The sequence below is a fragment of the Lactuca virosa genome, chromosome 5, assembly GCF_052849685.1.
Source record: "Lactuca virosa cultivar CGN04683 chromosome 5, Lactuca_virosa_CGN04683_v6, whole genome shotgun sequence".
Taxonomy (NCBI): Eukaryota; Viridiplantae; Streptophyta; class Magnoliopsida; order Asterales; family Asteraceae; genus Lactuca; species Lactuca virosa.
The window spans coordinates 292,462,958-292,484,347 of record NC_136430.1 but is presented as its reverse complement, the minus strand read 5'-3'; the positions used below and the strand labels follow the sequence as shown (position 1 = coordinate 292,484,347).

General features: G+C 38.3%; 1 protein-coding gene across 1 annotated transcript; it reads right to left on the bottom strand.

Annotated features, from left to right (window-relative positions):
* Window positions 1–15,491: 15,491 nt before the first annotated feature.
* On the bottom strand, window positions 15,492–20,475 carry LOC145114703 (uncharacterized). The gene is made up of 8 exons (XM_079050781.1): window positions 20,327–20,475; window positions 17,653–19,476; window positions 17,220–17,552; window positions 16,896–17,142; window positions 16,659–16,787; window positions 16,244–16,583; window positions 15,891–16,152; window positions 15,492–15,693 (listed from the first exon to the last, which is right to left on the bottom strand). The coding sequence occupies exons 2-7, from the start codon at window positions 19,428–19,430 to the stop codon at window positions 15,905–15,907; spliced, it is 3,075 nt and encodes a 1,024-aa protein (XP_078906907.1). The 5' UTR covers window positions 19,431–19,476; window positions 20,327–20,475; the 3' UTR covers window positions 15,492–15,693; window positions 15,891–15,904.
* Between the last annotated feature and the right edge of the window lie 915 nt (window positions 20,476–21,390).

The window sequence follows — 21,390 nt, the reverse complement described above, 5'->3', positions numbered from 1 at the left end:
GGTCGACTGCGGGACAATACTTGGGACGAGTATGAGTAGGTGTGAAAGGTAGTAGATGCATATACTACCGGAAGCACAGGACTCGCACTTGGATCAGGGAAAGTCACAAGGTTACCAAGAAGTTGGTGATTGATTTCGTTTTATTCGAGTATGTCATTACCCTTGTTTCGGTAATGACTAGTGAGATGGTTGTTATTCCGACCCTAGTGGTCATATAAATTTGAGTTCGACTGCGAGGAGTATGTTACGTGGTCTAGAGGACCAAGTTAGATGTAACATCTGACTTAAGTCAGAAAGTTGAAGTTAATGCGATTGATAGTGTCGCGCTCGTTGTTAAAAGAAGTTTGCAGGTAGAAATGCTACATGCTGAAATGTGATTATATCACATTAGAATATGAAGGAAGGTATATTCCATTCTGGAATTTAACTTTATTAAAGACCGAGTCTAAGCATCGCATCGTGCGATGAGAGGTCAATAGAGCACGACCCATCGGTTTGTTGCAATAGATAAAGGAAAGTATTTATCCTAAGAAGAGGAAGGAGTCCACAATAAGGATTTATTTTGTAACTTGTAGGTTAAGATTGAAAGTCCAATATAGTACGAAGAACAGGTGCAAGATTTAGCATCGCGGTTATTACTTAGGATGGATAGGTAACGTATGGAATCATTATACAAGCCCTATTTCGTTGATGATTCTGGGACGTAATCATCCTAAGGGGGAGATAATTGTAACGCCCGTAGATCAGGGCTAGTCAATTTAGAGACGTTAAGCGTCAAAAATGACTTTTTGATAGAATATTATTTAGAATGAATAATCTTAACTAAGTTGTAGTATATGTTACAAGGATTCCGTACATATAAAGAACGTCGAAATCCGAGTTATAACGAAGAAGTTATGACCTATCGAAGTTTCGCGACAGAACCGGCACGACACAGCGCGACGTAAATAGTGAATTTACGTTAGAACGACATTTGTCCTTAGCAATCTAAATGGAATTCGTAGAATACGTTAAACCGAGAGCGTACATAAAAAGAACGTCCGAATCTGACTTCGTATGAGGAAGTTATGATTTTTCTAAGTTTCGACTTAGCGGTATGCAGCCCGAATACTCGATTTGAGATCGAGCGGTTTTTAGCCGAAACAATCTAAACGAGAATCGAAGATCTCATTGATAGTAGTCCAACGGTAAAAAGACAGATGAAAACGGACGTCGGATGAAGAAGTTATGAATTTATAACGGAGTTTTCTTGTCCCGGCCTACTAAAATAATATAATAAAAATAAAGTCAAAATTAGCCGACGGAGTCTAAACGAAAGTTGTAGAGCGTAGTCTCACCTACACGGGGATATAAAGAACGTCGAAAACGGAGTTCTTATGAGGAAGATATGAATTTTTGAAGTTTATTAAATAATTTCGATATTTAATTTAATTATAAATTTCGATATTATCCGAAAGGGGGGGAGTCAGCGACCCTATCCACATTACGCCCAGCGTAATGTAATTTACGCCCAGCTTAATTTGGGTTTCCAGCCCCCTATAAAAGGAAGTCGAGTGCAGCCGAGTTCTTTGCTCATTTCTTCCCTTTCTCTCGCGTTTTTGCATCGTTTTTCGTGCAAGAAATATCCCGAAGCCCCGGTATCATTCCCGAGCCCCGAAGCAAGTCCTGAGGCCCCGAAGATCCCGAGAAGTGAAATTCCCGAGCCGAAGCTCTGCCCGCGAGGAGCCCGGTTTTTGTGAAGATCTTCCAGATCTACCGAAGAATACTACTTCTACAAGCCGTAGTGCTGTCCGATCATCTTCTGATCAAGTGAGTGTATAGTCACCTTCTTCTAACACATAAATATTAAGTATTTGCTATGAAATACATGCTATGTATATAATATATTGTTGTTTATTTGAGATGATTGTGGAACGGATGAATTATATAAGTTTTAATGAGTTAAACTGTATATGTATTTTGTATCTACAAATATGTTAGGTAGAACATAGGTAGATGAGGTCGTTGGTAGGTGATAAAAGATGGGTTGGACCATGAGATAAAAAGATAAAGAGATAAACTTGTTTTAGATCTAGGAGTATGGATCAGATCAAGAGGTTAGTTTTAGATCCGAGAGTATGGATCAAATCAAGAGGTTAGTTTTAGATCCGAGAGTATGGATCAAATCAAGAGGTTAAGTTTTAGATCCGGGAATATGGATTAGGTAAAGAGGTAAATTTTAGATCCGGGAGTACGGATTAAGTATTTTTGAATTGTGTGTTCATTCGATAAGGTATCATGTGTATAGTCCCTTTTAGGAACGTGATTTTAATAAGAGTATTGATTAAAGTATGAAATATACATATGTATGTGAAGTAATTGTTATTGTCCGAAATACGTGTTAGATATATTTGATGATATACAACGTGCAAATCGGTTATGGTTCAATATGTGTTAAGATGTTTATATATGATATTATTACTTGAAACCTTGTGTTAAGTATACACTAGTTGACATTGCCTAAACGGAGATAGTATCAAAAATTGATTATAAGCATTGTAGGTTTGCCTAGTGATGGGTTAAGACTTAAATGGGATGTTTAGTTCAATTAAGTTTGGACATTGGGTAGTCTCTTATTAAGAGTACGTGTGTGGTGAGATTGATGATCGGTGGAGTACGTCCTACGTACAGAAGTACATTTTATGTACGAAGTCCTTTTTAAAGCTCTGTGTCTTGGGTGCTGCTTGTGCCAGGGTACTATTATGTTATAGGGTACGAGTCTTTCGCATACCAGAGTACTATAATGTGCCAGAAGTACTATCATGTACAAAGTCTTTTTGACAATTTTGTGTGTCGGTTACGGGAGCGTACGGGAGTACTCTAGTAGTATTTCCCCATACTTTTATGTTGAGAGAGCTTTGGAGTCAGCGTTTCTTTTATGAAGTGATCGACCGAGATTCATATGTCAGCGTTTTCTTTCACGAAGTAATTAAGGGAACTTCGTAGACTGCCTAATAAAGTGTGTCCGTAATAGACCACTGCTAGGTATGTCTGGTGTTATATTGCTGGATAGGGTGCGTCTGGGGGTGAAGTACCTCATGTATTCAGGCCACTACTAGGCAAAGTTCGATGCTGGGATAGGTAGAGTCTGGAGGTATAATACCTCATGATAGTCGGACCACGCCTAGGCATTGTTATCTAGATAACTACCCCTGACTTAACTGTCTTGTGGTTCTTTCTTTTACGAACGAAGGTTCATGGTGAAACTTATTCCATTCCCATCATTTGATGTCTTTATTGATCCTCGTTTGCTGCCAGGGAATTTCCGAAGCAGCTTCGTCAGTTGTTGTTCATATCGATTCCTTAGGCTAGATCTCGTAAGATCATTGTATAGGGTCAGTATGTGGGGATCGACGGGAGGGGATATATTGTTTTAGAAATATGATTTATATGTGTTAATAATATTAGTGGTTTTGCAGGATTGAGATATACATTATTATTACGTGGTTTGAACTAAGAGCTTTCGTACTCTGTGTTCCTTAGGTGATTGAGTTCACCAGGGATATTTGAACCAAGTGTTCACTAGATGTTTGAACTAAGTGTTCATTAGGTGTTTATGAACTAAGTGTTCATTAGGTGTTTTTGAACTAGGTGTTCATTAGGTATTATTGAACGGAGTGTGTTCAATGGGTGTTCTTGAACTAGGTGTTCATTAATTATTTTGAACTGCGTGTTCACCTGAGGTAATCTAAGAACCATGGCAGCACTAGACTTGGTGCTAATTCCTTAGGGCAATTCTTAGGAATGAATGGGAGAAGGGTAATCGGTTCTTAGTGTAAATCTTTATGAAATAAAGGAAGATAATGGGGGTGGGTAATTAGATTGATTGTTTGATAATTAAGTATAATAATTATATTATTGTGGGTTGAAAACCCTATATGCTCACCAGGCTCCCAAGCCTGACCCACTCAGTTTTCTTTGCATTACAGGTAATGGCACAAGAGTATAAGTTGGTGGACTTGACAAGAGATTTTGGATTATAGGCCAGTAGTTATGAATAACTATTGTAAGGTCTATTATGTTCTGTTTATGCTTTTGGTCTGTATTGAACATGACACCCCAAGATTTTGTTATATAATGAAAATACATTTCTTTAAAGAAATGCTTTGATAATTTTTATCATATTTTGTTTTGGGAACAAATTCCGCAACTGTTTTCTTTAAAAGATTACTCTGATTTTAAAAACAAAGCATAAACAAATCGGTCTTTTCTGGCCGTGAAATTGGGGATGTCACAGTTGGTATCAAAGCATTAGTTTAAGCGAACTAGGAATTTGTAGGAAATTTCTAGACTTAAACTTAGAATGCTAAGTAATGATTGTGAGGAGTGTGTCTAAAAATATGTTAGGTAGTACACCTAAATTGACACAAGCACTAGTTTATTTTAGGAATGATGCCTAAAAAGCTTTTATGTGCTAAATGTTTTGTCTGATAGCTATTTTGATGCTATTATTTGTTCGGATCTATGGTCTGTTGCCGACCGGATCTGGAAACCTTATATGTGTAGGATTCTAAGCGTATGACTACGATATTAGAACTAGCATGTAAACGTTTCGGAGTGATAAGGAGATTTATACGTTTATCGTAATTAAAGCTTTCCTATCTTAAAATTCTCGCTTGGTACACCGAATGTCTGCTTGGGTGCACAAAGGGTCCTGGTGAAGACTCGTAGAGAAATTGAGTAAATAGAGGAAATGAAAAAGGCTTATGATAGTGAGTGACACCTATCGGAAGATATCGTAAGAGTGGTATCTTGCCTTTAGAATACGCCTTATAAAATAACAATACGTTTAGAGGAGTACGGTACGTCTGAAGTACACATTCGATTGGCAGGATGATGGAACGATTGGTGTAATTCTTGAAGTTGTCTCATCATCTGGTATTTCCATCACCAGCCGAGTTGAAGTAGAATTGATGATCGAAGATGCGCGATGAAGAAGTCCTAGTAGAGTCTAGGAAAAATTTTATGATTATTTGGACACATTCGTATGTGTTAAATTGTTTTGTGATTTTCTTGTATGGTGACTTGGTCGACTGCGGGACAATACTTGGGACGAGTATGAGTAGGTGTGAAAGGTAGTAGATGCATATACTACCGGAAGCACAGGACTCGCACTTGGATCAGGGAAAGTCACAAGGTTACCAAGAAGTTGGTGATTGATTTCGTTTTATTCGAGTATGTCATTACCCTTGTTTCGGTAATGACTAGTGAGATGGTTGTTATTCCGACCCTAGTGGTCATATAAATTTGAGTTCGACTGCGAGGAGTATGTTACGTGGTCTAGAGGACCAAGTTAGATGTAACATCTGACTTAAGTCAGAAAGTTGAAGTTAATGCGATTGATAGTGTCGCGCTCGTTGTTAAAAGAAGTTTGCAGGTAGAAATGCTACATGCTGAAATGTGATTATATCACATTAGAATATGAAGGAAGGTATATTCCATTCTGGAATTTAACTTTATTAAAGACCGAGTCTAAGCGTCGCATCGTGCGATGAGAGGTCAATAGAGCACGACCCATCGGTTTGTTGCAATAGATAAAGGAAAGTATTTATCCTAAGAAGAGGAAGGAGTCCACAATAAGGATTTATTTTGTAACTTGTAGGTTAAGATTGAAAGTCCAATATAGTACGAAGAACAGGTGCAAGATTTAGCATCGCGGTTATTACTTAGGATGGATAGGTAACGTATGGAATCATTATACAAGCCCTATTTCGTTGATGATTCTGGGACGTAATCATCCTAAGGGGGAGATAATTGTAACGCCCGTAGATCAGGGCTAGTCAATTTAGAGACGTTAAGCGTCAAAAATGACTTTTTGATAGAATATTATTTAGAATGAATAATCTTAACTAAGTTGTAGTATATGTTACAAGGATTCCGTACATATAAAGAACGTCGAAATCCGAGTTATAACGAAGAAGTTATGACCTATCGAAGTTTCGCGACAGAACCGGCACGACACAGCGCGACGTAAATAGTGAATTTACGTTAGAACGACATTTGGCCTTAGCAATCTAAATGGAATTCGTAGAATACGTTAAACCGAGAGCGTACATAAAAAGAACGTCCGAATCTGACTTCGTATGAGGAAGTTATGATTTTTCTAAGTTTCGACTTAGCGGTATGCAGCCCGAATACTCGATTTGAGATCGAGCGGTTTTTAGCCGAAACAATCTAAACGAGAATCGAAGATCTCATTGATAGTAGTCCAACGGTAAAAAGACAGATGAAAACGGACGTCGGATGAAGAAGTTATGAATTTATAACGGAGTTTTCTTGTCCCGGCCTACTAAAATAATATAATAAAAATAAAGTCAAAATTAGCCGACGGAGTCTAAACGAAAGTTGTAGAGCGTAGTCTCACCTACACGGGGATATAAAGAACGTCGAAAACGGAGTTCTTATGAGGAAGATATGAATTTTTGAAGTTTATTAAATAATTTCGATATTTAATTTAATTATAAATTTCGATATTATCCGAAAGGGGGGGAGTCAGCGACCCTATCCACATTACGCCCAGCGTAATGTAATTTACGCCCAGCTTAATTTGGGTTTCCAGCCCCCTATAAAAGGAAGTCGAGTGCAGCCGAGTTCTTTGCTCATTTCTTCCCTTTCTCTCGCGTTTTTGCATCGTTTTTCGTGCAAGAAATATCCCGAAGCCCCGGTATCATTCCCGAGCCCCGAAGCAAGTCCCGAGGCCCCGAAGATCCCGATAAGTGAAATTCCCGAGCCGAAGCTCTGCCCGCGAGGAGCCCGGTTTTTGTGAAGATCTTCCAGATCTACCGAAGAATACTACTTCTACAAGCCGTAGTGCTGTCCGATCATCTTCTGATCAAGTGAGTGTATAGTCACCTTCTTCTAACACATAAATATTAAGTATTTGCTATGAAATACATGCTATGTATATAATATATTGTTGTTTATTTGAGATGATTGTGGAACGGATGAATTATATAAGTTTTAATGAGTTAAACTGTATATGTATTTTGTATCTACAAATATGTTAGGTAGAACATAGGTAGATGAGGTCGTTGGTAGGTGATAAAAGATGGGTTGGACCATGAGATAAAAAGATAAAGAGATAAACTTGTTTTAGATCTAGGAGTATGGATCAGATCAAGAGGTTAGTTTTAGATCCGAGAGTATGGATCAAATCAAGAGGTTAGTTTTAGATCCGAGAGTATGGATCAAATCAAGAGGTTAAGTTTTAGATCCGGGAATATGGATTAGGTAAAGAGGTAAATTTTAGATCCGGGAGTACGGATTAAGTATTTTTGAATTGTGTGTTCATTCGATAAGGTATCATGTGTATAGTCCCTTTTAGGAACGTGATTTTAATAAGAGTATTGATTAAAGTATGAAATATACATATGTATGTGAAGTAATTGTTATTGTCCGAAATACGTGTTAGATATATTTGATGATATACAACGTGCAAATCGGTTATGGTTCAATATGTGTTAAGATGTTTATATATGATATTATTACTTGAAACCTTGTGTTAAGTATACACTAGTTGACATTGCCTAAACGGAGATAGTATCAAAAATTGATTATAAGCATTGTAGGTTTGCCTAGTGATGGGTTAAGACTTAAATGGGATGTTTAGTTCAATTAAGTTTGGACATTGGGTAGTCTCTTATTAAGAGTACGTGTGTGGTGAGATTGATGATCGGTGGAGTACGTCCTACGTACAGAAGTACATTTTATGTACGAAGTCCTTTTTAAAGCTCTGTGTCTTGGGTGCTGCTTGTGCCAGGGTACTATTATGTTATAGGGTACGAGTCTTTCGCATACCAGAGTACTATAATGTGCCAGAAGTACTATCATGTACAAAGTCTTTTTGACAATTTTGTGTGTCGGTTACGGGAGCGTACGGGAGTACTCTAGTAGTATTTCCCCATACTTTTATGTTGAGAGAGCTTTGGAGTCAGCGTTTCTTTTATGAAGTGATCGACCGAGATTCATATGTCAGCGTTTTCTTTCACGAAGTAATTAAGGGAACTTCGTAGACTGCCTAATAAAGTGTGTCCGTAATAGACCACTGCTAGGTATGTCTGGTGTTATATTGCTGGATAGGGTGCGTCTGGGGGTGAAGTACCTCATGTATTCAGGCCACTACTAGGCAAAGTTCGATGCTGGGATAGGTAGAGTCTGGAGGTATAATACCTCATGATAGTCGGACCACGCCTAGGCATTGTTATCTAGATAACTACCCCTGACTTAACTGTCTTGTGGTTCTTTCTTTTACGAACGAAGGTTCATGGTGAAACTTATTCCATTCCCATCATTTGATGTCTTTATTGATCCTCGTTTGCTGCCAGGGAATTTCCGAAGCAGCTTCGTCAGTTGTTGTTCATATCGATTCCTTAGGCTAGATCTCGTAAGATCATTGTATAGGGTCAGTATGTGGGGATCGACGGGAGGGGATATATTGTTTTAGAAATATGATTTATATGTGTTAATAAGATTAGTGGTTTTGCAGGATTGAGATATACATTATTATTACGTGGTTTGAACTAAGAGCTTTCGTACTCTGTGTTCCTTAGGTGATTGAGTTCACCAGGGATATTTGAACCAAGTGTTCACTAGATGTTTGAACTAAGTGTTCATTAGGTGTTTATGAACTAAGTGTTCATTAGGTGTTTTTGAACTAGGTGTTCATTAGGTATTATTGAACGGAGTGTGTTCAATGGGTGTTCTTGAACTAGGTGTTCATTAATTATTTTGAACTGCGTGTTCACCTGAGGTAATCTAAGAACCATGGCAGCACTAGACTTGGTGCTAATTCCTTAGGGCAATTCTTAGGAATGAATGGGAGAAGGGTAATCGGTTCTTAGTGTAAATCTTTATGAAATAAAGGAAGATAATGGGGGTGGGTAATTAGATTGATTGTTTGATAATTAAGTATAATAATTATATTATTGTGGGTTGAAAACCCTATATGCTCACCAGGCTCCCAAGCCTGACCCACTCAGTTTTCTTTGCATTACAGGTAATGGCACAAGAGTATAAGTTGGTGGACTTGACAAGAGATTTTGGATTATAGGCCAGTAGTTATGAATAACTATTGTAAGGTCTATTCTGTTCTGTTTATGCTTTTGGTCTGTATTGAACATGACACCCCAAGATTTTGTTATATAATGAAAATACATTTCTTTAAAGAAATGCTTTGATAATTTTTATCATATTTTGTTTTGGGAACAAATTCCGCAACTGTTTTCTTTAAAAGATTACTCTGATTTTAAAAACAAAGCATAAACAAATCGGTCTTTTCTGGCCGTGAAATTGGGGATGTCACACTATAACACCTCTCAACTCATCATCCAACTCATATTCCATCTATTACATCTACCCATGTTTTACCCAACATATTCTCGTAGATATATATATACAGTTTAAATCATTTAAAACATGTATAAAATCGTTCATCCAGCATAGATAACAAGTATAAAGATAATATGCACACATAGCACGTAATTTATTTAAAATACTTCATATCTATGTGTAAGATGAAAGTAACTATGCACGCACTTGAAAAGGTGGTGAATCCGAACTCAGACAGCGCTTCGCTTCTTAAAAATAATTTCCTTCGACGAAACCTAGTATTATTACCACTAGAGTTTAGTCTATTATTCGCCGAGACGTATTCTTCAACTTGGTTAAGATTATTTATTCTAAATAACCTTTTGTCGAAAAGTCGTTTTCGACCCCTATTATCTCTAAATTAACTTGCCAGGATCTACGGACGTTACAGGTAGGTCGGGCACCCTAGAATTTCCTGGTAGGGTAGGTCGGGCTCCCCAGAATTGCCTGGCAGGGTAAGTCAGGCACCCCAGAATGGCCTGGCAGGGTAGGTCGGGCACCCCCGAATTGTCCGACAGTATGTTTGTTATATGGTAAGAGGTATGATGGGGGAAATCACTAAGCTTTGTGCTTATGGTTTATAGTTTTTGTTTCAGGTCCTTCTTCTTTGAAGGGAAAGGAGCCGACACGGTAGCAGCGCATCACACCACTATCTTCCGCACTATGATGATCTTGGGATTGTACTCTGACATTGTTATTTGATTATGACATGCTTTTGAGAATTATGATCTATGGATTTGATGAAATGAAATAACTAGATGATGTTTTCTCTAAAATGTTTTATGAATCGTTATATTAAAAATGAAATTTTTGGTCATGATTTTTGGGATGTTACACATGATGCCAGCCATCCACCTCCTGAATATCGTCATATTCACTTAGTGGCTGACTCCTATCATTTAAGAGTTCTACAAAGCACAAAGCAAGCAGCATTCGTGCAGTAACACTCCGATCCCAAGGACTATCATAAGGTATTCAGCCCACATACCACAACTCATGCTATCCACATCCACCCTCGATGTCGGCTGCCTTATGCATGTGAATTATAAACAGAACAGGATCTAATAGACTGTCGAATAATAGACTCTACCCTAGGACCACAACCAGACAAGGAACATGAAATTAGGCCAAATCAGTTATTCTAAGACTATAAGATCCTAACCGTATACAATTTTCAAAGCATACACTTAGTAGTTACCAATACCAATAGTCATTCTCATTCCAGCATAGCATCCAGTATCTCCAAGGCTACAAGTATCACATATCAGACCAATCTATCGCTGACTAATCAGCACTAGCATGCAAGTCTACCAGCTCATACAACATACATACAAAGGCATCTCTCCTAGCCCTAACTAGCATGCGATTCACAGATTCATAAATCAAGTCATAACAAACAACATATATGAGTATTGTGGGGAAAACTTACTTGAGCTCGACCGATTGCATGCACCACACCCTTTCTTGTCTTAGAAAATTCTTTCCTTGAAAACACTTTTCTTTTGAAAACTTTACAGATCCTCAGTTTGAGTTCAGACACACCCAAAAGTATGTCTGAATCCCTCAAACCAAGGCTCTGATATCAACTTGTAACGACCCGAAAATCAATGGTAAAAATTTCATTTTTTTATTATAGTCAAACACAGATGTTACTTAATCCAAACATTCAAAAACATTGCTTAATTAAAACATTTATCAGAGTTACATCCCAAAATCAGACAATACGGAAAACACGGGTGTGTGCGCTGCGATCAAGTCGGGCCCTTCCTTTCCAAACCAATGATACCAGAAACCATAAACAAAATTGTAAGCACGAAGCTTAGTGAGTTCCCCGAGATCATACCCCACATAATCCACATAACCACATAAACCATATCAATCACATAAACCATATTAGCTATATCAGCTATACAAACCACATAAGCCATGCATACAAACATATAAGGATGTCGTGGACTCCCTCCAGGGTCTTACTCCATGATGTCGTGGGCTCCCCCCAGGGTCTTATACCTATGTGCCATGGGCTCCCCCCATGGTCTTTACCTGGAATGACATGGGCTCCCCCCATGGTCTAATACCCAACTACCATGGGCTCCCCCCATGGTCTTTACCTGGAATGCCATGGGCTCCCCCCATGGTCTAATACCCAACTACCATGGGCTCCCCCCGGAGTCTTCCATATCTAGTCAATAAAGTACTAGCACATTCACATATACATGCATATCAGACATATCAGTAGTGAATCCACAATATACACTACAACTAACTGAATGGGTCGGCCTTGTTGCCTTAGACTCATTGGTAAGGTGAGGAGACTCACCTCACACTGTTGAAGTCCCGCGAATAAATCCCTGACTGCTGGCTGACCGGTCCTCGTACTGTCAATCATCAAGACAAAACCCAATTAACCATTTGGGTTTCAATAAATAACCATAACTCTACACATGGGGTAAATGGACCATTTTACCCCTAACCTAGCTTGGTTCAAAACCAAGGACCAAGCTCACACTCTGAAGGCCCAAAAGCCAAATAATCAACCAAGGCCCAACATATGGCCCAATTTTCCAAATTGGGCCCAAACCTCTACATGGTCTTACCTTAAGGCCCAACCATTTATTCTAGTCTAAACACTTGGCCTTTCGATGGTCCAATATCTCATAATCATCAAGGCCAAGTTATGGCCCAGTTATGGCCCAATTTTCCAAATTGGGTCCAAGCCTTTCCAATGGGACTTATCCTAAATCCCAATAATTTCCTTAGTCCATAAACCTGTTTTCATTTGGTCCATCAATAATCCAATCACCAAAGCCCAAAAGAAGGCCCAACTTGAAGCCCAAACATAATTAGGGTTTTCACATAAAATGACGATTAGGGTTAAGTGTTCCTACTTAACCCATTAAGGACTTGATCCATTAAAAACTTAATCCATTAATTCCATTACTCCACTAGACCAAACATACAATGTGGTCGGGCGTAATTCAAAATTCCAAATCCAACGGTCCAACGCGGGTCCCGACAAATCCAAAACTCACATTCCCAAAATTAGGGTTTTCTAAACCATAATTAGGGTTTCCAACCAAATCACAAACAAATTAATCCAATAGTTAAGTTTTTACATTAATTAAAGTCTAACAAGTCGCGTACCACCCACTACCACCTCGGGCAGTGGTGGTTGGCGGTGGTTCACGGCGGCGGCCACCACCTCACGGTGGTGGTGGTTATGATCTTAGGCCAAAGCAACACCAAAATCACTCCAAACATCAATCCAAACGCACACGAAAGCCCACAGCCACCGGAGATGGTGGCTAACAATGATGAAACGGCGGCAGCAGGTGGCAGACACTACCTCACGGTGGTAGTGATGAGTTTTCTTCGGTTTCCTGGCCAAGAGAATCCATATAACATTAAACTCATGAATTATGATCACACACACACACACCAAATCACGCACACAGCCACCCCCCCCCCCACGGTGGCTGGTGGCGGCAAAAGAGATGGCAGCCTCCACCTTACGGTGGTGGTGGTTTCTTTTCCGGCCAAACATTGCTCATACAACCCCCTAAATACATAAAACTACATGTATACTCGAATACACACCCACACATGCACACACAACCACCTCCCACAGTGGCTGGTGGCAGCAAGAGACAGCAGAAGGCGGAAGAAAGAAATAGAAGTGGCGGCAGCCACCATGGTTGGCTGTCATGGTGGTCCGCTAGCGTTCCGGCCAATAGCACCCACCAATCTACACTGAAACGTACACACGTACCTCCACGAATCCACTGAAACACGCATCGAACATAGCCACCCTCGAGGCAGCAGGCGGCGGTCGGAGAACATTGGCAGAATGAACCAACCGCATGGCGGCGACGGCAACAGCGAGCCACTACGGCAGCAACAAAGAGGATGAACTGGGGAGGGGTTGCGCCATTGACGATGAGGGACATGGCGGCTACAGAACATGTTCATCCGATCTCCCACGACCTCATTCGGCTCGTAACACTCGCATTTGCCGGCCATGCGAGCAGCGGCGGTGAAACTCGGCGGTCCTTGCGTTACTGAAGGCGGCGACGGCTGGAGCAGTGGCTGAAAGGTTTAGGGTTAAGGTGTTGCAACGGGAGGGAAAGGATGCACCGGGTTTAAGTCCCGCTCCATTCAAACTTATACACATTTTACACATTTAGTCCCTCCATATAAGATCTTTTTCAAATTAAGGCTACAATTTACAAACCAGCCCCCAGTATCCAAAATTCATAACATATCAAGTCCAATGTTTCAATATAGATCCCCAAAACTCCAAAAATTATACCGTTTAACTTTTCGTGGCTAACGATGACGAATTATCATGGATTTAGGGCTATTATTCAATTATTAATTTTATCTATTCGTTTATTTTAAACGGAATGTTACAATATGCCTCTCCCAGTCACACCCTCATTGCTTATTCTGATGTTGACTGGGTTGGGTGCCCTGTTACTCGTCGATCTACCTCTTGTTATTGTGTCTTTTTAGGACACAATCTTCTCTCCTAGTCATCTAAACGCTAGAATACGATTTCAAGGTCCAATGTTGAAGCCGAATACAGGGGTGTTGCAAATGTTGTGGCAGAAACCTGTTGGATTCGTAATCTTCTTATTGAGCTTCATTATATGCCTGTCAAGGCTACTCTTGTTTACTTCGATAATGTTAGTGCAGTCTATATGTCTTCCAACCCGATTCATCATCAATGTACAAAGCATAATGATATTGATTTGCACTTTGTTCGAGACAAAGTTGCAACGGGTCATGTTCGTATCCTTCATGTCCCATCTTCGTCTCAATATGCAAATATTTTTACGAAGAGTCTTCCTTCACCATTATTCTTAGATTTTCGGTCCAGTTTGAACGTTATATTATTATTATGTGTATGTATCTGTTGTATATAGTCGGGCCATTTATGTTTGGCCCTTTTCCAGTTTTTTCATACGTTGTATATATATTGATATTATTGAATGAAAGATCTTTTATGGGAAATATTGGCAATTTCATTCTTCATCTTTTTTTTTACTTCAGTATGAGGATCATAATCAAAAGGGGAGGGTTAGTAATCGATTGAACGAATTCTAACCATGTAGTTGACTACACACACAATAACCAGATCGTGAACACACACACATACATACCTTTCTCTCTCTTTCTTTCTCTCTCTCTCTCTCTCTCTCTCATTCTTATTGATTTAACAAACACACACACACACACACACATACATTGATAAACCAGATCGAGAATACTATGAGATGAATAATGAGATAAATCGTGACATGAACTAGATGACGATTTGACACATACAAACACACATACTATAGATCTATCTAAGGCATAAATCTGTTAGATGAACCACAACACTTGATACTATATTAATGGTCGGATGCTATTAGAGTTTCAGCAAAGTAGCACCGGATTTTACTAAGCTTTCGTTGACCAGATACTTCTACGTCGGTTTCTAGGTTCATTAGTGTGTGTATATGTAGTCTATATGTTGGTCTTATCTATTTGCATCGATTTAGGGTTCTTAAATTGGAAACTAGGGTCTTGTAGTTGTTCAAATTCGAGACTGAGTTTTTAGATGGTCTGATGTCGGTTTTTGGGTTCATTAGTGTTTGTTTATATGATAAAGGTTCAATTTTCAGACACTTATGTGATAAAGGTTCAATTTTCAGACACTTTGTATGATAGTCATTTCATTTATATTTAATAGAAAAATAATAGTGTTCGTCGTAAAGTCATAAGGACCGATGGTATGCAAGGTTTGTTCCAAAAGAACCATTTACACGAAAAAAAATTATAGGGACTGTTTTGGGAAAAAAAATTAAAACCATAGTGACCATTCTTAAAATTTTGTCTTGCCTAAAAGAAACCATATTATTCTATTAATTTGGCACATGGAGGTTGAGTAGGTAGGTTTGTAGGAGAGAAGTACTTGGTCATCACGTATCTCACACGACATGTACGACTTCTAGAACACATGACTTTTGAGAAACACAAAGGTTGGTGTCCTTTCGATCTATAATATAATCAAAACTTAGAAACTACCAAAACCATAACACTTTCAAAAATAAATCATTTTCAGATATCATCATCAAGATTCACCAACACATAAAAAGAAAACTGATTACGCCATGAACACATGGCAGGAGACGTATACAATTCTCACCTTGTTGTAATTATTACATAACATTTTTCCCCGATGCGCAAATAAAATCAAAAAAAAAACATCCCCGCACATCACTCCACAACAAGACAAAAACCCTGCAAAAAAATAAACAACTCATTAAAGTTAATTCAAATAGTAATCATAACTAGACTAAAACAAGTTCCTGGTGACAAGACAATACATTAGTCTGGGTCCCAATGACCAACAGTACAACCTGTTTTGTTTTGTTCTGTCTGTGTGAGAAATGGGACCCAACAGTCGAACCTGTGTGTGTGAGAAATGAGAATTATACCGGGAATTAGGGTTTTAGCATAGGGTGGGGTTGGTAGTGATAGGTTCAGATTGGAGGGCGTTTTGGACGAGTTCCGACTGTTCTCTTCCATGAACAGTGTAGAAACCGGTGGCGGTGGCGGCAGAGGGAGCACGGCCGACGTATTTGACATCGTCAATGGTGCCTCTGTTGAGTGTTTTCATGGCGGTAGCAAGGCGGGGGGCAATGTAACTGTAGGCTCCCATGTTCATTGGCTCCTCCTGACACCACACAATCTCTGCATCTGAAATATCCAATCCAACCAAAGTTTTATTTATTCCATCAGTTTTTCTTATTAACACATTTATTTCATATCAATTAGGGTTTGAAGTTACTTGGATAGCGCTTGAGTTCACGCTGGATGAGGTCATATGGGAAGGGGCAAAGCTGTTCGACTCTGCAAATTGCAATGTCTTTGCCATCAATTGACTTCCTCTTTTCATCAAGTTCATAATAAACCTTTCCAGAGCAAAGAACCAAACGTCTAATTCCCTCTTCAAGATCTGAGTGGTCATTTTGGTCTTTTATCAGACGCTTGAATCTTGTTCCTTGTTTGTCAAAACCTGGGTGACCTTGGACATCATCAAACTCTGATAGATTTGATTTGCATTCTTTGTGACGAAGTAGATTCTTTGGGGACATTACAATAAGTGGCTTGCGGAACTCCCTATGCAGCTGGAATATAACAACAAAATGTTAAAAATATATTTATATGAATTATAAAATTTAGAAATGTATAATTATCATCACCTGTCGACGTAACACATGGAAGTAATTTGCGGGAGTTGTGACATTGACAACTTGCCAGTTACATGTTTGGATTTGATTGCGGAGTGTTGGTTCCATTTCAGGTACGACAAAAGGATTATCATCGCTCATCTGTAATAAGATTTGAGATTGAATTAATAAAGGGGGAGAATATAGGAATCTGAAGGAATTGGAATTTGATTCCATTCCTTCGTATAATATAAGTGGAAAGAGTAATACCTGAAGAAAACGCTCAAGTCTTGCACTAGAGTGTTCAGGGCCTTGACCATCATAACCATGAGGTAGCAACACAACTAACCCAGTCTGTCTCAGCCACTTGGCCTCCCCACTGCTTAAAAACTGATCAAATATCACCTGAGCTCCATTTGAAAAATCCCCAAATTGAGCTTCCCATAACACCAATGAATTAGGGTTTTCCATTGAATATCCCAATTCAAATCCCAAAACAGCAAACTCCGAAAGAGAACTGTATCAAGAAATGTTTAATGCTTAACAAACTAAAATCATTCAAAAAAACTTTGAGAAATTGTAGGAAATCATCACCTGTTGCTAACAGTAAACATTTCCTCATTTTGATTCATCATGACATGATCCAACGGACAGTATCTGTCCCCTGTTTCCTGATCATGGATAACAGAATGCCTGTGACTAAAAGTACCTCTTTCAACATCTTGACCACTCAATCTCACATGATTTCCTTCCACAAGTAATGTTGCAAAAGCAAGAGCTTCTGCAACTGCCCAATCAACACCCTCTCCAGTTTCAATCATCTTAAATCGGTCTGCAAATATCTTCTTAACAGCTCTATGAGGCTTAAAAGTTTCCGGAAGAGTCGTAATCGCCTTTCCAACATTCTTCAAAATCTCAGGTTTCACCCTACAAATCAAAAGTCAAAACTATCTGTGTAAAACAATGTTTAAAATAAAAAAAAATAAAAAAAAAATGAAAAAGGTTTACATAATACATAGTTACATACCCAGTGTTACGAATACGTGAAAGTTGTTCAGGGGATTTAAATCCAAGCCAATAAGCCGAAAGCCAATCTCTTCTTTGAGGGACATAATCCTTACTAGCAAGAAACTCTTCATTAAGAATCGAGGTAACCTTGCTTTGTATTCTATCAATATCTTCTTTTGTAGCTTGCCCAGTTTCTAGAAGCTTCTTCTGGTAGATTTCTAGTGAAGAAGGATGATTCCTGATAATCTTATACATCTTAGGTTGTGTAAAAGAAGGTTCATCAATCTCGTTATGCCCAAACCTCCGATAACAAACAATGTCAACAACAACATCGGAATGGAATGTCTGACGCCATTCCGCTGCAAGCTCACAAGCATGAACAACCGCTTCCACATCATCACCATTGACATGAAAAATAGGAGCATTCAAAGCTTTAGCAACATCTGTACAATACTGTGATGACCTTCCAGCTTGTGGATCAGTAGTGAAAGCAACCTGATTGTTGACTACAATATGAATTGTTCCACCTGTAGTGTAATTTGGAAGACCACTTAAATGTAAAGTCTCATACACCACACCTTGCCCTGCAAAACTTCCATCTCCATGAATCAAGATTCCCATGTTCTTTGTTCTATCAGCATCATTTGAGTAATACTGTTTTGCTCTTGTTTTTCCAACTACAACAGGGTCAACAGCTTCTAAATGACTAGGGTTTGCAACTAAAGACAAATGTATCCTCTTTCCACCTCTTGTTGGGCGATCATATGAAGTACCCAAGTGGTATTTCACATCACCTGTTCCAGTGTAGAGCCCGACTTCATCAACAGGTTTTGTTCCTCCACTAAATTCACTGAAGATTTGTCTTAATGGCTTTCTCACAACGTTTCCTAACACATTTAATCTTCCTCTGTGGGACATTCCAATTACAATGCTTTCAACACCAAGATCTGCTGACCTGTCAAACATTTCTTTCATACCTGGGATTAAAGTCTCACCTCCTTCAAGACCGAATCTTTTAGCAGCTGTCCATTTTGTAGCTAAAAAGTTTTCGAATTGTGTGCTCCAAATGAGTCTATCAAGAATGACTTCGCGTCTTTCACTGTTGTATTGAGTAGGAGTTGGGGTTTCAATTCTGTCTCTTAACCAGTTGCATCTTTCACGATCAGCAATATGCATGTATTCATAACCAATGCTTCCAGAATAAGCTTGTTCGAGTCTTGTTAAGATTGATCTAAGGGTTTGAACAGGGCGATTTTCGGATAAAAAACCAGACATTCTCCATACACCAAGGAAGAACTCACGATCTAAATCGGCTTCAGTGAAACCATAGAAAGCAGGGTCTAAATCGTCTGGGATTTCACGTTTTTCAAGACCCAATGGATCGATTTTGGCTTTCATGTGGCCATATACTTGGTAAGCTCTAACAAGAAGCAACAAACGCATGCTTTCTTGGATTGTTTGGCCAGATATTCCAGGGGATGTGGAAGCTTGGCCTACAAAGTTTCTGAAGAAATTGTCCCATGATTCATCGACACTTTGTGGGTCGTTTTCCCAAGTTCTTTGAAGCTCTTCAAGGTAGACACTGCTAGTTCCATCTAAGAAACTGTCTGTTAAGCGAGAAAGGGGGACAGGTCTTGGGACAGGTGCAGATTGTGCTTTTGATTTGAAAAGTGTTGTGTGAAAATGTCGAGTTTGTGAAGGAAGAAGATGCTTCCTTGCTGCATATGTTCCGGTTTGTGATAAGGTTCTTTTGATTGCAAGCTTAGCTACACCAGATCCAGCCCTAAACCACGTCATCTTTTTCAACTTTCGAGTTTGCCTGTCTTTTAGTTTATCTCAAATGCTGCATAACAAAATTTAAAGTTAATCTCCCATGAAAAAATCTCAAACACCCAATGAACCAATACACAGTTCAAACTTCAAAATGAAAGTTATCAAACTCATAAGATTTTGTCATAGTTGTCAAAAAAGTGTTTGTGATACGAACAGTACAAATCAGATTATAAAGCATACAATGTGAGTCCAACTGGAGAATGGAATACAGTCCAATTCAAAAACATATTAGTGAATAACTGTTGCATTGGAAGATTGAAGAGTACTTTCGTAATATATGAGTTGTATCCTAGAATTATGACATTAGGGTTTAGTGATACAAAACTTAATTAGTAGCCGTGTTCAATAGAAATGTCTTCTTTGTTTGTGTTTGGTATAGATGCAGTTAATTACTTTGGGACAAGAAAACCTTTTCATGATCGCTGATGATTACTTTAGGTACAGAAATACATGTTCTTGATGTAACGTTTTACATTTCTATGTACTATGAAAAATAGAGCTAAAAGAATCCAACCTAAATTAAATTCAAGAACTAACAACAAACAACTATGCGCATGTTACTTTGTTAGAGCATCCATAAGATTTCAACAACAACAGACCCGTACACGCTATATTATTGAGCAGAATAAATTTCGCGGAAGCACCTTAGACGGATTCAAGCAAAAGGAACGCTAACTTCTCATATCAGGAACTAGATCTATAAGTGAAGTCATTACAAGTACCAAAAATTATAGCTTACAAACTTGTTTTCGACTTCAGATTCACGCAATAGAAATCGGTAAAGGAAAAAGGATGAAATCGAGAAACAATAAATGTAAATTAACATAAAATAGAATCGAAAGGATGAAAGAGTAACAAACCCTAATTTTGTGGAAGACGAAGAGGCGATGTTTTCTCCTTGAATCTAGAAATGGAGATCGATGGATTGTTTCATTGCGTTGAAAAAAGATGGTTCCATTTGAACCGACTCAAAGTATACGGACACTGGCGACCGCGATTCCCTTCTTCCAGAAATGGTGGCTGACAGATATTATATTAATGCCCCTGTGGTTTAATAACATGTCACTTTAGTCCTTTGTATTCGTAAATAAACAAAGTTTTGTGTTAATTAAAAAAGTATATAATATTAAATAGAGAAAATTATATAAATGATCACTTTATAACCTTTGGGGAAAATAATAAAATAAACAAATGTCTTTAAAAAATGACTATACAGTCCGCAGACGATCTTTTGTGGACTCAGAATGCCTTCTGCGAAGCCACGTATCATTAGTCTATTGGTTTATTGTTTTTTTTTATCCCAATTTATTTTTGGCCAAAACTTTTATCTTTCTAAAAAACTAAATTTCTTAAAATTAATTATCTACAAAAATAAGCATAATTCTGAAATGTTTGAAGAGAGCTTGTTTAATCTACTAAAAAAATATTTTTTGTTATATACCAAAATGCCACTAAAATTTGATTCAAAGTTGAGTTGGTATAGTACATGCCTAATGCATGGAAGGCCATTTGCAAAAAAAAAAATTCTAGTTAGTTTTTGGCACTAGAAATTATAAAATAGTCATTTTTATAAAATTTTATATTAAATAATGCTTTTCAATAAAATGAGTTGTCAATGGTAATGTTTAGATCTATTTATATTGTTTGAATTTGTATAGTAAGATAAACATTGATTAGGGTTAAGTAGTTTTTTTTGTTATTGTAATAACATAATATATTGCTTGACAAATAAATGCATTTTGAGAAGAAGAAAAAAAAAAGTTAAGGGGCATTTTGTGTGAGATGAGAGTGAAAGACACAAATTGGGTCAAAAAGGGATAAATAAATTATTTTATTTAATTTTTGATGACTAGTTCCATTGCAATCGGTGTGTAAAATTGATTACGTAACTCGTTAATAATACGACATTTAGAAGCATTTTATT